Raw genomic sequence first — 16,837 nt, 5'->3', positions numbered from 1 at the left:
TGTCACTTTCTTGGATATATTGCATCTTCAATCATGCAGAGGCTCTCAAGAGCCTGAATCTCCTGTTGTTTTTTATTATCAAAAATGTTAATCAAAGTTTTTCTATTGCTTTTAAATTTTTAATGTCATGATCATTAAAAAGTGTGGATACAAACCAGTGTGGATAGTATCCAGCATTCTGAAAAAAGTAAAATCACAAAAATACCGAACTCCAAGGACTATTCAAAAAGGAAAGTCCCCAATCAAATGGCAAAATCAAAAGTTAACACATCAAACGAATTGACAACAACTGTCATATTCCTGACTTGGTACAGGCATTTTCTTATGTAGAAAATGGTGGATTGAACCTGGTTTTATAGCTAGCGTATTGCATGGCAATTAGGAAAGGTGAGCTAAAAACAATAAACGAAACACAAATTATATGAACACAACCATAAATGACAACTACACAAATTATTTGATTTTGAGTTGTGCAAGGAGGTATAAAGTTTATGTCACGGTACATTACGTGTATCCAAGCCCTGTCATAAGAACAAACATTCATTTTTTGTAAAAGGTTTTCTGTATGTATCAGTGTGTTTATTTATTCCAAATTAACTAGAGATACAAAATTTATTGATTTATATCTCACAAAACATGTTTAACTTGCTGAATTTTTGTTAATGTCCTTATTCAGGAACATCGAGGTAGCTTATGTTAGTCTTGTACGTTTTTTTTTTTTTTTTTTTTTTTTTTTTTTTTATCTCGGTTCATATCTGTTTTGAAGTGTAGTTACACCGATTTTTTTTAACTAGCATACATTAATGAATGAGGCCCTAATCTTGCTTCTGGAAGTTGGATTATTTATTGTGTTGAAGGCCCATTGTTAGTCTTAAGCTATTTTCTGTTTTGTTTTCAGATTGTAACTGTTGTCTCTTTTGACACATTCTTTGTTTATTGTATAAGTCAAAAATGGTATACTTTGCAAAATATTTTGTTTCATGATAACCTTTGATGTACATAGATATAGGAAGATGTGGTATGAGTGCCAAGCCAATGAGACAACTGTCCACCCAAGTAACAATTTATAAAAGTAAACCATTCAGAAGCCTTCATCACGGAGCTTTGACTCACACCGAACAAATTAACAACTTTATTTTTTTTTTCAAATTCATGTTTTTATTACTATTTTAATTAATCTCTGCATAAGAATATTTGAGGAGGGAAAAAAACATTCATCTCAAGTTGACAACCTATCAAAAACTCATATGATAATAGTATTACACTATTTCAAAGGAGTCTAGTCCAGTTATCTTAAAACTGACTGATCTAAACCTTGAAAAGTCTTTTGCTTTGACAGCCACTATATGATCTCTGATTGATTTCAACACTGGTGGAAATGATTCAAAATTACCTGCAATACTAGCAAGTTCTTTGTCCCACTCCCAATGACTATTAGAGAGCCATGGACGCTTAGAATCTTTGCCAATGACTGTTATCATCTCGTTATAAGTTGGAATACAGACAGATTCCTCTAACATCGCTTTGATAAATAAAGCCTCGTGATCGCCATATGGAAAGAAAAGTATATATAGTCTCATAAGTCCCATGAAAAAAATAGTAGAATATTGAGGTGGCAAAACATACTTGTAGAGATTACATACGACTTTATTTTGTCCAACTTCTAGTAAGCCCTCAGGAAGGAAAGATAAGTCGTATCTAAACCCTGTACAATAAATTACTGCATCAATCTGTATGACGTCATTATCATCAAGAATAATGGAAGATGATGTAAACCTTTTAAAACTGGACGTTTTTTCGATAACATTTCCTGGCAATACAGTTGTTAGCTTAGAACCTCTGTGGCATAAATATACCTTCAAAATAAAATAATTATAGAAATATTAATAGGAAGCTGTATTGTTTTATATTTAAAATATATATATACTTAGGGTATGAATTTCAAAACTGTAAACATTAAAAAGTGAAAGTTATTACCTGTTATTTCTCGTATTATATTTTTCGGGAAAAGTCGTAGAAGTCATTTAGTCATGTAAGTTACAAAGAAACAAATCAACAGGAGAAGTTTAGTCTGATGGCCAAACCCATGACGAACAAATGATCATTGAAATCAAAAATGATAGTAGACTAGTTGTGGTATCCTCTGATAATATAAATTTTAAGGTAGATTTTAGACATTATATACATAACCACTCCTGTTTTTACATATGCACAATTGTGCTTACCGTTTTTGCATGTTCATAAATGTCGTGACATATATCCATTCCTGAATGACTCGCTCCCAACATGGCTACATTAAGTCCAGCAAACAGTTCTGGGCGTCTGTATTGTATACTATGAATCACCAAACCTTCAAAGTCCTTCTCATTATCAATCATAGGATAGTTTGGAATGGAACAGTTACTTCAAACATAAAATAAGAAGTGAGCTAATATGAAGTCATTTAATTAAAAAGGAAGTAACTGATAATCGAAAATTAAGGTTTCTGCTGTTACATTAGACTGTCAAGATTGTAGTTTAAATCTCATATTCTTACTAAAGTCTTTGAAATTACACTTTTTTAGTTATGTAACTGCCTACTTCGGGCGTACAAAATTTGTGAAGTTTTATTTTAGTAGAAAGCATTTTTTGTTTGGTTTTGCCTTAAAAGATTAAGTTTAAGTGCTATGGGAAAATTGAAAATAGTTTCCCTTTACCAGTTAAAAAAAGTAGTAAGTATAATAATCTCTTTAAAAATTGAGTGTTTCTGAAGCGCGTATGTTGATTTACCATCTTCAATAAATCGGCAAAATCATAAAAGCCAATGACGTGTAAAAGGTAAAAATACTGAACTCCGAGGAAAATTCAAAACGGAAAGTCCCTTATCAAATTAATGACAACATCAAATGATAAAACACATCAAACGAATGGACAACTATCATATTCCTGACTTGGTACAGGCATTTTCAAACAAATAAAGGCATCGCTGTTCAAAAGTCAAATCGATTGCTTGAGAGACAACAAATCCGGGTAACAAACTAAAATCGAGGGAAACACATCAACTTCTAGAAGAAAACAACTGACCAACAGAAACACTGAACAAACGCCAACATACATAGGAACCAACTATATATTTGTGAACAATTGCCATATTCTTGACTTGATACATGACAGTTTAAGAAATCAGTGGTTGGTTGAATCAGGTTTTATGGCTAGCCAAACCTTCTGCTTATATTCATTGGTAGATCCAGGGAGAGGGGTCCGGGGGTTGGAACCCCCTTTTTTGGACGATCAATGCATTTGAATGGGGACATATAGTTGGATCCCCCGCCCCCGCCACACACACACACACACACAACCACCTTTGTCCTGGGTTGGGAACCCCTCTTTTTAAAATTGCTGGATCCGCCCCTGAGATTGCAATGAACAAATAATGTATGCTATGGACCTGCATGACTCAATTGACTTAAAGAGAATAAATAGCCAATTGAACCATACACGTTAATTAAACTTTGTCTGATTGACTTTAAACATTAGTTTGTTGATAATTTCTAAATATACTAATGGAAAATTCAAGAAAGATTTGAAAATCAGACAACAACAAAACTCATAAGTTGAAGATGGCATGGCCGAAGTCAGAATATACAAGACAGAAAACTATGGTTTAACAATGTAAACCACTCTTAAAACCAAGGCTCAACTCTGATGGTGAGGAGTTCCTGTTCTGTTAATGTCACCATTTTGCTGAACTCATGTCACGTAGCTAGGATTCTTAGTGGTAATAAGTCGTCAGAGGTCACACCTCAAAAATTAGGACGAAGGATAAGTCATTAGTAAAATGTCACTGTTTTAAAATAAGACTGGTGCACATGGGACAACGATCTCATTAGACTTTTATCATTTCTATATAAGGGTATACCACATTCAGTGATGTTGAAAGGAACCGTAACGTAGGGGCGATAGATACCAGAGAAACAGTCAAACACATACATCGAAAATAAACTGACAACGCCATGGCTTAAAATGAAAAAGACAAACAGACAATAATAATACATCAGAACCAACATATAAAAAATAAAGACTGAGCAACACGAACCCTATCAACAACTGGGGGTGATTTAGTAAAATATTGGTAAGTAAAACATTATTATATAAGCTTAAGGTACTATTAGATAAAATTTACCCATTACAAACAATAACAGCATCAAATTCTTCAACATGACTGTCATTCGTTTTTCTATTGTCTCCATATGTTAACAACCATTTTGTATCCTGTGTATTTGCAGAAACGGGGTTAACTGACTGTACTTCAGTATTGAACTACAAACATTGTCATATGCAGGAATTAAAAAAAAAAACAATAGTATGAAAGAGGTTGAAAAAACAGCTGTTTAGTGAATTTTAACTTAGTATTACAAACATGAGAACATAACTTGTTATTCTCTATATTGAAAAGAAGCGAAGACTAATGATCTGTAAAAAAACATCTCACAGTGAAAATTGATATTCATTATTCATTTTACTCATATGGATTTCTTTAAAATCTCGAAAGAACATTTGAAAGCAGTCTTTTTCGAGTATCACCAGCCCATTAATCAGCTATGTTGACATGAATTATCATTGATATTGTCATAATTATAAACTGTTTACAAAACTTTGATTTTTTGAAATATTCAGGTGTTTCAACCTCAGTAATAGATTACCTTAGATGTATTTCCCAAAACATTTGAGAATTTTAATCCTTAATGCGCTTCAAATTGGTACTTTATTATGTCTTTTAAAAAAATATTCGAGCGTAACTGATGAGTTTTTTGTAGGCGTTTTGTCTGGCGCCAATACCAAATTTAATTAAGCTAGGTATCTATATGATGAGGTTGTTTACAACCACTTGGTCAATTTCACTGCTGGTGGAGTTTTTATTCCCCAGGTATCACCAGCCCCGTAGTCCGCACTTCTGTGTTGACATAAATTATCATTGATATTGTTATAATTATAAATTAACTTTGATTTTTTTATATACTCAGGCTTTTCTTCTTCATGGATAGATTATACCTTAGATGTATTTGGAAAAACTTTTCGGAATTTTTGGTACTTAATTCGTTTCAAATTCGTACTTTATTAAGCCTTTTCAAATTCTTTTGATTGGAGTGTCAAGATGAGTCTTTTGTAGACGAAACGCATGTCTAGCGCAATACAAAATTTTAATCCCGGTATCTGTGATGAGATTGTTTACAGCAACTGTCTCGATGCTACTGACCTAGTGTAGTATTTATTCCCGATAGTAATCACAAGCACCGTAGTCAGCACTAAGGTGATGACATGAATTATCATTTTCATAATTATAAATTAACTGTTTACAAAACTTTGAATTTTGGAAATACTAAGGCGTTTCTTCCTCAGGAATATACTACCTAGCTGTTTTGGCAAACTTTTAGTAATGTTAAGTCCTTAATACTCATCATATTCGTAATTTATTTGGCCCTTTTAACTTTCTTTTATTCGAGCGTCACCGATGAGTCTTTTGAAGACGAAACGCGCGTCTGGCACAAATACAAAATTTTAAACATGGTATCTATGATGAGTTTGTTTTCATTTGAAAACTAGTATCAATATGCCACAGTATCCCTGATAGTGTTAATTCAATCCTACCTATGCGGTAGTCGTATTGAGTGATATTCTTAACATGGATTTTGTTCTATCTAGCTTTGATTAATATTTTGACAACCTGCAAGGACATCTGTCTACTAAAAAAGACCATGTTGGCCTTTTTGAGTCTTTTTTTGGTGTTTAATTTGTGCGATCGTCGGCTTTGCTCTCCGTCAACGAGATACGTCAGAAATGTCCTTTCATTCGGGTAAATTTGACATAATTGACTATGAGTCATTGTGGCAGCAAGCGCCTATTTCTTACCTTGATATATTTCCGAATATTACATTGGTCAGCAACTTTACGAATATAATTTAAAACATCCCGTTGGGTAGGAAAAGTTGGACAGTCCTCGTCCATGGGAAAACCTTCTAACTGCATTAATTGTTTTGGACGATTAGTCCTGTAATTTAAGATAAAAGGTAAAAATAAATATAAATGATAGATATTAATTATTATTATTACGAATGTTTTGATTCAGAGTATTTTCCTAAACTTTCCCTTTGAATAGTGAATTCGAAGTGGAGCAAAAAAAAAAAAAAACGCTCAACTGTGTAGGACGCTTAAAATTATATTGGGTTGTTTCTTCTAACAGTTCTTTGTTTTTTCGTCGTTTTTCTTCTTAACAAAGGACTTGATTGCTTCTCTTTAAAACTACTAGTATTGGCCTTTGATTGCCTGCTTTGTATCTTTTAGCTGAAGCTTGTTTTGTAGTCGTTTTTTATTTCCAAACAAGTGAATTGTCTGTTTTTCTTCAACTATTGGAATTTAATTGTCCACTTTGTATCTTTGAACTGATGCTTGTTTTTTCGTCGGTTTTATCCTTTACAAGTGAATTGTCTGTTTTTCTTCAACTATTGTTTTTTGAACTCCAGCTTTGTATATTCTTAATGCTGTTTGTTTTTTCGTCGTCTTTCTTGACAATGTTTTTCTTCAATTATTGGCGTTTGATTGGCCGTTTTTATCTTTTGACTGTGTTTTTCAAATTGATGTTATTATAATTTCTACTGTTAACATATAGATGAATAGAATCATGGCTTTCTGTCGCCTAGTCCAGTAAGTTTGCCGAAATCTTGATTAAAATTTGATCATGGGGGACAAGAAACATTTTCCACACCTAAAAAAAATAGGAAGAACAGAACAAACGAAATCAATTATATCCGTTTTTTTTCTAACCTAACCAAGTCAACTTATAAAATCAATTTTAAATTTAGACTTACTGAAGATTGCTATACATAGCGGAGTTAATTTTACGTCCATAAACATCCTTATCCGTTTGATCTGTGTAAAGCCATAGACCTCCTAGGTCATAGTTCCTCTCAAAACAAGTAAGCAGAAACTTTTTGTTCTCAGATAGCCTTCTTAGGGCAGAAATACCCATTATACCTGCTCCAATAACAGCTATCCTTTTTTCGTCCATCTTAATGACTGATATATATTGGTGTAATAGTCTTACGTGAAGTTATGACATAGGCTGTAAAGATCAAAATAAATAATACTGTTTGCATCATTACCAAACATTACAGCTGACGGACTATAATTAACCATTTGTTATAAGTCATGCAGTGGTAAGAATCCTGAGAAAGTATTAAATGGCACAAGGACCTTGTTGCATATTTGTTAGGAATGGCCAAAGACAAAATTTTGATAAAAACATATCAACAAAACAAGAAAAGTTCGTTTTATTTGTGTCACAAGAAATTCTTCACTCTACTCTAGTAGTGATTATAATAAGGTTGTTTTTTTCATGTCTTTTTTCTTCAATAAAATAATTGTAAGTAAAAAAACTAAGAATCACATTTCTGCTTACCGGATCATAAATCGTAGTTTTTACAGTCAATGGTAAACATCTCTGAACAATATGAATGTATGCATAAAATTTATTAAGTTGAAAAACAAGTAGGTCAAAAAATCTGCATGTGTCTACACATACATTTAATTTGACCTTCGAGAAGAAGTTTATAGAATAGGATCATGGTAGAAAAGGTTATCGTATATAGAGGCATAGTGAATTCAAGTACAAAAAGGTATCGCTCTTTTTTTCATTCATGCTTAGTCTTGTAGTTTAAAACGACATTTCAGTCACTTGTTTTGTTCAGATTGAAGTACAGGGACCCGATGTTGCATTAATTGTTTTGGACGATTAGTCCTGTAATTTAAAATAAAAGGTAAAAATAAATATAAATGATAGATATTAATTATTATTATTACGAATGTTTTGATTCAGAGTATTTTCCTAAACTTTCCCTTTGAATAGTGAAGTGGAGCAAAAAAAAGCTCAACTGTGTAGGACGCTTAAAATTACATTGGATTGTTTCTTCTAACAGTTCTTTGTGTTTTCGTTGTTTTTCTTCTTAACAAAGGACTTGATTGCTTCTCTTTAAAACTACTAGTATTGGCCTTTGATTGCCCGCTTTGTTTCTTTTAACTGAAGCTTGTTTTGTAGTCGTTTTTATTTCCAAACAAGTGAATTGTCTGTTTTTCTTCAACTATTGGAATTTAATTGTCCACTTTGTATCTTTGAACTGATGCTTGTTTTTTCGTCGGTTTTATCCTTTACAAGTGAATTGTCTGTTTTTCTTCAACTATTGTTTTTTGAACTCCAGCTTTGTATATTCTTAATGCTGTTTGTTTTTTCGTCGTCTTTCTTGACAATGTTTTTCTTCAATTATTGGCGTTTGATTGGCCGTTTTTATCTTTTGACTGTGTTTTTCAAATTGATGTTATTATAATTTCTACTGTTAACATATAGATGAATAGAATCATGGCTTTCTGTCGCCTAGTCCAGTAAGTTTGCCGAAATCTTGATTAAAATTTGATCATGGGGGACAAGAAACATTTTCCACACCTAAAAAAAATAGGAAGAACAGAACAAACGAAATCAATTATATCCGTTTTTTTTCTAACCTAACCAAGTCAACTTATAAAATCAATTTTAAATTTAGACTTACTGAAGATTGCTATACATAGCGGAGTTAATTTTACGTCCATAAACATCCTTATCCGTTTGATCTGTGTAAAGCCATAGACCTCCTAGGTCATAGTTCCTCTCAAAACAAGTAAGCAGAAACTTTTTGTTCTCAGATAGCCTTCTTAGGGCAGAAATACCCATTATACCTGCTCCAATAACAGCTATCCTTTTTTCGTCCATCTTAATGACTGATATATATTGGTGTAATAGTCTTACGTGAAGTTATGACATAGGCTGTAAAGATCAAAATAAATAATACTGTTTGCATCAAAACCAAACATTACAGCTGACGGACTATAATTAACCATTTGTTATAAGTCATGCAGTGGTAAGAATCCTGAGAAAGTATTAAATGGCACAAGGACCTTGTTGCATATTTGTTAGGAATGGCCAAAGACAAAATTTTGATAAAAACATATCAACAAAACAAGAAAAGTTCGTTTTATTTGTGTCACAAGAAATTCTTCACTCTACTCTAGTAGTGATTATAATAAGGTTGTTTTTTTCATGTCTTTTTTCTTCAATAAAATAATTGTAAGTAAAAAAACTAAGAATCACATTTCTGCTTACCGGATCATAAATCGTAGTTTTTACAGTCAATGGTAAACATCTCTGAACAATATGAATGTATGCATAAAATTTATTAAGTTGAAAAACAAGTAGGTCAAAAAATCTGCATGTGTCTACACATACATTTAATTTGACCTTCGAGAAGAAGTTTATAGAATAGGATCATGGTAGAAAAGGTTATCGTATATAGAGGCATAGTGAATTCAAGTACAAAAAGGTATCGCTCTTTTTTTCATTCATGCTTAGTCTTGTAGTTTAAAACGACATTTCAGTCACTTGTTTTGTTCAGATTGAAGTACAGGGACCCGATGTTGCATTAATTGTTTTGGACGATTAGTCCTGTAATTTAAAATAAAAGGTAAAAATAAATATAAATGATAGATATTAATTATTATTTTTACGAATGTTTTGATTCAGAGTATTTTTCTAAACTTTCCCTTTGAATAGTGAAGTGGAGCAAAAAAAAAAGCTCAACTGTGTAGGACGCTTAAAATTACATTGGATTATTTCTTCTAACAGTTCTTTGTGTTTTCGTCGTTTTTCTTCTTAACAAAGGACTTGATTGCTTCTCTTTAAAACTACTAGTATCGGCCTTTGATTGCCCGCTTTGTATCTTTTAACTGAAGCTTGTTTTGTAGTCGTTTTTATTTCCAAACAAGTGAATTGTCTGTTTTTCTAGCATTTGATTGTCCACTTTGTATCTTTGAACTGATGCTTGTTTTCTCGTCGGTTTTATCCTTTACAAGTGAATTGTCTGTTTTTCTTCAACTATTGTTTTTTGAACTCCAGCTTTGTATATTCTTAATGCTGTTTGTTTTTTCGTCGTCTTTCTTCTTGACAATGTTTTTCTTCAATTATTGGCGTTTGATTGGCCGTTTTTATCTTTTGCCTGTGTTTTTCAATTTGATGTTATTATAATTTCTACTGTTAACATATATATGAATAGAATCATGGCTTTCTGTCGCCTAGTCCAGAAAGTGTACCGAAAGTTTGATTAAAATTTGATCATGGGGGACAAGAAACATTTTCCACTCCTAAAAAAAATAGGAAGAATAGAATAAACGAAATAAATTATATCCGATTTTTTCTAACCTAACCAAGTCAACTTATAAAATCAATCTTAAATTTAGACTTACTGAAGATTGCTATACATAGCGGAGTTAATTTTACGTCCATAAACATCCTTATCCGTTTGATTTGTGTAAAGCCATAGACCTCCTAGGTCATAGTTCCTCTCAAAATAAATAAGCAGAAACTTTTTGTTCTCAGATAGCCTTCTTAGGGCATAAATACCCATTATACCTGCTCCAATAACAGCTATCCTTTTTTCGTCCATCTTAATGACTGATATATTGGTGTAATAGTCTTACTTGAAGTTATGACATAGGCATAAATAATACTGTTTGCATCAAAACTAAAAATTACAACTGACGGACTATAATTAACCATTTGTTATAAGTCATGCAGTGGTAAGAATCCTGAGAAAGTATTAAATGGCACAAGGACCTTGTTGCATATTTGTTAGGAATGGTCAAAGACAAAATTCTAATAAAAACATATCAACAAAACAAGAAAAGTTTCATTTGTGTCACAAGAAATTCTTCACTCTACTCTAGTAGTGATTATAATAAGGTTGTTTTTTTCATGTCTTTTTTCTGCAATAAAATAATTGTAAGTAAAAAAACTAAGAATCACATTTCTGCTTACCGGATCATAAATCGTAGTTTTTACAGTCAATGGTAAACATCTCTAAACAATATGAATGTATGCATAAAATTTATTAAGTTGAAAAGCAAGTAGGTAAAAAAATCTGCATGTGTCTACACATACATTTAATTTGACCTTCGAGAAGAAGTTTATAGAATAGGATCATGGTAGAAAAGGTTATCGTATATAGAGGCATAGTGAATTCAAGTACAAAAAGGTATCGCTCTTTTTTTCATTCATGCTTAGTCTTGTAGTTTAAAACGACATTTCAGTCACTTGTTTTGTTCAGATTGAAGTACAGGGACCCGATGTTGCATTAATTGTTTTGGACGATTAGTCCTGTAATTTAAAATAAAAGGTAAAAATAAATATAAATGATAGATATTAATTATTATTTTTACGAATGTTTTGATTCAGAGTATTTTCCTAAACTTTCCCTTTGAATAGTGAAGTGGAGCAAAAAAAAAAGCTCAACTGTGTAGGACGCTTAAAATTACATTGGATTGTTTCTTCTAACAGTTCTTTGTGTTTTCGTCGTTTTTCTTCTTAACAAAGGACTTGATTGCTTCTCTTTAAAACTACTAGTATCGGCCTTTGATTGCCCGCTTTGTATCTTTTAACTGAAGCTTGTTTTGTAGTCGTTTTTATTTCCAAACAAGTGAATTGTCTGTTTTTCTAGCATTTGATTGTCCACTTTGTATCTTTGAACTGATGCTTGTTTTCTCGTCGGTTTTATCCTTTACAAGTGAATTGTCTGTTTTTCTTCAACTATTGTTTTTTGAACTCCAGCTTTGTATATTCTTAATGCTGTTTGTTTTTTCGTCGTCTTTCTTCTTGACAATGTTTTTCTTCAATTATTGGCGTTTGATTGGCCGTTTTTATCTTTTGCCTGTGTTTTTCAATTTGATGTTATTATAATTTCTACTGTTAACATATAGATGAATAGAATCATGGCTTTCTGTCGCCTAGTCCAGAAAGTGTACCGAAAGTTTGATTAAAATTTGATCATGGGGGACAAGAAACATTTTCCACTCCTAAAAAAAATAGGAAGAATAGAATAAACGAAATAAATTATATCCGATTTTTTCTAACCTAACCAAGTCAACTTATAAAATCAATCTTAAATTTAGACTTACTGAAGATTGCTATACATAGCGGAGTTAATTTTACGTCCATAAACATCCTTATCCATTTGATTTGTGTAAAGCCATAGACCTCCTAGGTCATAGTTCCTCTCAAAATAAATAAGCAGAAACTTTTTGTTCTCAGATAGCCTTCTTAGGGCATAAATACCCATTATACCTGCTCCAATAACAGCTATCCTTTTTTCGTCCATCTTAATGACTGATATATTGGTGTAATAGTCTTACTTGAAGTTATGACATAGGCATAAATAATACTGTTTGCATCAAAACTAAAAATTACAACTGACGGACTATAATTAACCATTTGTTATAAGTCATGCAGTGGTAAGAATCCTGAGAAAGTATTAAATGGCACAAGGACCTTGTTGCATATTTGTTAGGAATGGTCAAAGACAAAATTCTAATAAAAACATATCAACAAAACAAGAAAAGTTTCATTTGTGTCACAAGAAATTCTTCACTCTACTCTAGTAGTGATTATAATAAGGTTGTTTTTTTCATGTCTTTTTTCTGCAATAAAATAATTGTAAGTAAAAAAACTAAGAATCACATTTCTGCTTACCGGATCATAAATCGTAGTTTTTACAGTCAATGGTAAACATCTCTAAACAATATGAATGTATGCATAAAATTTATTAAGTTGAAAAGCAAGTAGGTAAAAAAATCTGCATGTGTCTACACATACATTTAATTTGACCTTCGAGAAGAAGTTTATAGAATAGGATCATGGTAGAAAAGGTTATCGTATATAGAGGCATAGTGAATTCAAGTACAAAAAGGTATCGCTCTTTTTTTCATTCATGCTTAGTCTTGTAGTTTAAAACGACATTTCAGTCACTTGTTTTGTTCAGATTGAAGTACAGGGACCCGATGTTGCATTAATTGTTTTGGACGATTAGTCCTGTAATTTAAAATAAAAGGTAAAAATAAATATAAATGATAGATATTAATTATTATTTTTACGAATGTTTTGATTCAGAGTATTTTCCTAAACTTTCCCTTTGAATAGTGAAGTGGAGCAAAAAAAAAAAGCTCAACTGTGTAGGACGCTTAAAATTACATTGGATTGTTTCTTCTAACAGTTCTTTGTGTTTTCGTCGTTTTTCTTCTTAACAAAGGACTTGATTGCTTCTCTTTAAAACTACTAGTATCGGCCTTTGATTGCCCGCTTTGTATCTTTTAACTGAAGCTTGTTTTGTAGTCGTTTTTATTTCCAAACAAGTGAATTGTCTGTTTTTCTAGCATTTGATTGTCCACTTTGTATCTTTGAACTGATGCTTGTTTTCTCGTCGGTTTTATCCTTTACAAGTGAATTGTCTGTTTTTCTTCAACTATTGTTTTTTGAACTCCAGCTTTGTATATTCTTAATGCTGTTTGTTTTTTCGTCGTCTTTCTTCTTGACAATGTTTTTCTTCAATTATTGGCGTTTGATTGGCCGTTTTTATCTTTTGCCTGTGTTTTTCAATTTGATGTTATTATAATTTCTACTGTTAACATATAGATGAATAGAATCATGGCTTTCTGTCGCCTAGTCCAGAAAGTGTACCGAAAGTTTGATTAAAATTTGATCATGGGGGACAAGAAACATTTTCCACTCCTAAAAAAAATAGGAAGAATAGAATAAACGAAATAAATTATATCCGATTTTTTCTAACCTAACCAAGTCAACTTATAAAATCAATCTTAAATTTAGACTTACTGAAGATTGCTATACATAGCGGAGTTAATTTTACGTCCATAAACATCCTTATCCGTTTGATTTGTGTAAAGCCATAGACCTCCTAGGTCATAGTTCCTCTCAAAACAAATAAGCAGAAACTTTTTGTTCTCAGATAGCCTTCTTAGGGCATAAATACCCATTATACCTGCTCCAATAACAGCTATCCTTTTTTCGTCCATCTTAATGACTGATATATTGGTGTAATAGTCTTACTTGAAGTTATGACATAGGCATAAATAATACTGTTTGCATCAAAACTAAAAATTACAACTGACGGACTATAATTAACCATTTGTTATAAGTCATGCAGTGGTAAGAATCCTGAGAAAGTATTAAATGGCACAAGGACCTGGTTGCATATTTGTTAGGAATGGCCAAAGACAAAATTTTAATAAAAACATATCAACAAAACAAGAAAAGTTTCATTTGTGTCTCTGAACAATATGAATGTATGCATACAATTTATTAAGTTGAAAAACTAATATGTCAAAAAATCTGCATGTGTCTACACATACATTTAAAAATTTTAATTTTCTGACTATATATATGCGGTATGACACTTTTCTCATTTTTAAAGGATGCATATATATATTGGTATATATATTATATAAGTTGTTGGTTTTTTTTTAAATTAATCCTAAATACATTTTAAAAAGTTATATGTTGAAAGACGTGCATGTTGTCAAATTATAAAATTACAGTTTGTTTAGTTTCAGAGAAAACCAGAAAAAATTTTATTCTTTTTTTTTCTTTTTTTTTTTTTTTTTTTGCTTAATGGATGCAAATGAACGCATTAAGTTTGCGCGCATTTGGGGATTATAATATTTTACGTTTGCGCGCAGCTTTTGATAACATTTGCGCGCATTTATCTTACAGGTAAACTCGGGTAAAAAATGGAATATAATAAAATATAAATAATATCAAAATATAAATGACTATTTTATATTAGATATGATTAAAAATCATTAACTTTGAAAATATATTTTAATTATATATTGTTTAAATTGAATTCTCAGACAAAATAGAAAGTGTTCATGATAAATTCCGTTATAACTTTGAGCATACATGTAACTTCATTGCGAATTTGTCAGGGTGAACAAGTACCCCGAATAGTGATCTCTTTTAAATAATTTAAGTTAATTTGTAAAGTTTTGTCAATGTACGAATAGTTGAAGGTTGTTTTTTTGGTTTTTTTTTTTGAAAATCGGGGGAAAACCATTAGGATATGATGAATATAAAACTTTTCGTATTGATAGAATATAAAACAACTGATTTATCCTGCTTGAATCCCACTTACACCTCCTCATGGGTGAGTAGGTGACTTAGACTAACGGAAAGGGTACTTCTACTTAAAAATAATTGAATAAATTTATAAATAAATAAGTATTATTACCTGAGTTTACCTGTCAAATAAATGCGTGCAATTGTAATCAAAAGCTACGCGCAAATGTAAGGGTAATGCGCGCAAACGGTGCAATTTGGTTACCGTGTGACATTACATGATTGGCAGGCTTATAATTGAACTATATAATGTATAATTGATTGACACTCAGTCATCCCCTTTTATTATCGATATGCAGTGGTATATCCACGGACTTACTTAAAAATGTATATTTAAATACTTGGTATGACTAAACTTATACTTATTAGCGAAGAATTAATAAAACAACAAATATTGAAAATGCCCGATTTTGTTTAGCTGTACAGAGGTTTTTACAGCGTATGACTAAAGTATTGCTATCGCCTAGATTTCAATTACCGATATTCGTTTTGGGTATTTAATCGATCTTTACTTTTAACATGATGAGTACGTAGACATCATCAAGTGCAAACTAACATTCCTTATCGCTTGTTATAAATTCATTTCTTCAATGAATTCTCATCAAAATACATTTTAAAGAAAAAATCAATAATATTAAAATGCTTTGTAATATGTATATTCCTGTATTAAAAAAGGACAAGGATCTTTCTGATGTCAGCAGTTAACGGGGTATCACAGTAACCCCAGTCCTAGGAAAAGTTTTCGAATCATGACTGCATTTAACCTAAACGTAATCTGCAAAATATTACGGACTTTTGGCTTCACTATAGGCCTAAACCCTCTTATCTCTAGCTTCATTATATCTGAATCAAAATATGATAAAACAAGGAAAAACAGTGAATTTTATATGGGTTTCTTGGATGTCAAATCAGCCTTTGACGTGGTACAGCATGACATTATACTAGATAAATAACTAGACTCAAATATTCCTTCTTTCCTATGGCTGGTAATTAAAGATCTATATTCTAATCTGACAACAAAAGTACAATGGCAAGGCGATCTTAGTGAAAAATGTTCGGTCCACCAAGGTGTACGACAAGGTGGGATTTTGTCTACTCATCTCTACAAAATATTTGTACAAGATCTACTTTTAGAACAAGAAAGAAACTCTTTAGGTTTAAATACTGGAAATATTTTTGTCGGTACTCCTACTTGCGCTGATGACATGGCTTTTATTTAAACAAATAGAGACAATTTCCAAATTATGCTCAACGTTTCGGAAAGATATTATAATCAACATCACTACAAAATTAATCCTACAAAAACAAAAATTGTCACATGTGGAAAGGTTACAAACGCTGATCGGACTCTATACGATACTCCGGTTACAGTATCAAAAGAAGCAACTCATTTAATGTAGGTATAACTAGAAGCTGGAAAAAGGAAGGAGAAATAAATGTGGCAAATAGAATAAAGCTCGCAAGACGAACTCTGTACGCATTACTGGGCTCTGGGGTGCATGGAACAAATGGCTTAGATCCAGTAACATCTTATAACATCTACAACACATATGTTCTAACAAGACTCCTATATTGTTTGGAAGCCATTCCTTTAAATAAGACCAATATAACGCAGCTGGAATCTTTTCATAGAAAGAGTTTAAGACATTTTCAATCTCTTCCTCAACGCACGGCTATAGCTGCAATATATCTTTTGATTGGTGGACTGCCAATAGAAGCTGAACTTCACAAAAAGCAATTGTCTTTTCTCCATAATTTACTTTCTTCAAATGTTCAAAAAGTTAATGATATCACCATCAGACAAATGTCGGTTAACTA

The 16,837-nt window shown here is 31.8% G+C and overlaps 1 protein-coding gene across 1 annotated transcript; it reads right to left on the bottom strand.

The window, feature by feature from the left end:
- Positions 1–1,166: 1,166 nt before the first annotated feature.
- On the bottom strand, positions 1,167–7,095 carry LOC143049522 (uncharacterized). The gene is made up of 5 exons (XM_076223128.1): positions 6,846–7,095; positions 5,890–6,028; positions 4,163–4,299; positions 2,226–2,403; positions 1,167–1,856 (listed from the first exon to the last, which is right to left on the bottom strand). Exons 1-5 carry the CDS (start codon positions 7,043–7,045, stop codon positions 1,260–1,262), a joined length of 1,251 nt encoding a protein of 416 aa, XP_076079243.1. The 5' UTR covers positions 7,046–7,095; the 3' UTR covers positions 1,167–1,259.
- Positions 7,096–16,837: the final 9,742 nt, after the last annotated feature.

The sequence above is a fragment of the Mytilus galloprovincialis genome, chromosome 10 (assembly GCF_965363235.1).
Source record: "Mytilus galloprovincialis chromosome 10, xbMytGall1.hap1.1, whole genome shotgun sequence".
Classification (NCBI taxonomy): Eukaryota; Metazoa; Mollusca; class Bivalvia; order Mytilida; family Mytilidae; genus Mytilus; species Mytilus galloprovincialis.
This window is presented reverse-complemented; position numbering and strand designations above follow the sequence as displayed.

Excerpts from the sequence above, each read along its gene's own strand:
- LOC143049522 (XM_076223128.1), bottom strand. The coding sequence starts at position 7,045 with ATGGACGAAAAAAGGATAGCTGTTATTGGAGCAGGTATAATGGGTATT. Across the intron at positions 6,029-6,845 it reads GCTATGTATAGCAATCTTCA|GACTAATCGTCCAAAACAAT; the intron begins GTAAGTCTAAAT and ends CTTAAATTACAG. Across the intron at positions 1,857-2,225 it reads TTTATGAACATGCAAAAACG|GTATATTTATGCCACAGAGG; the intron begins GTAAGCACAATT and ends TTTATTTTGAAG.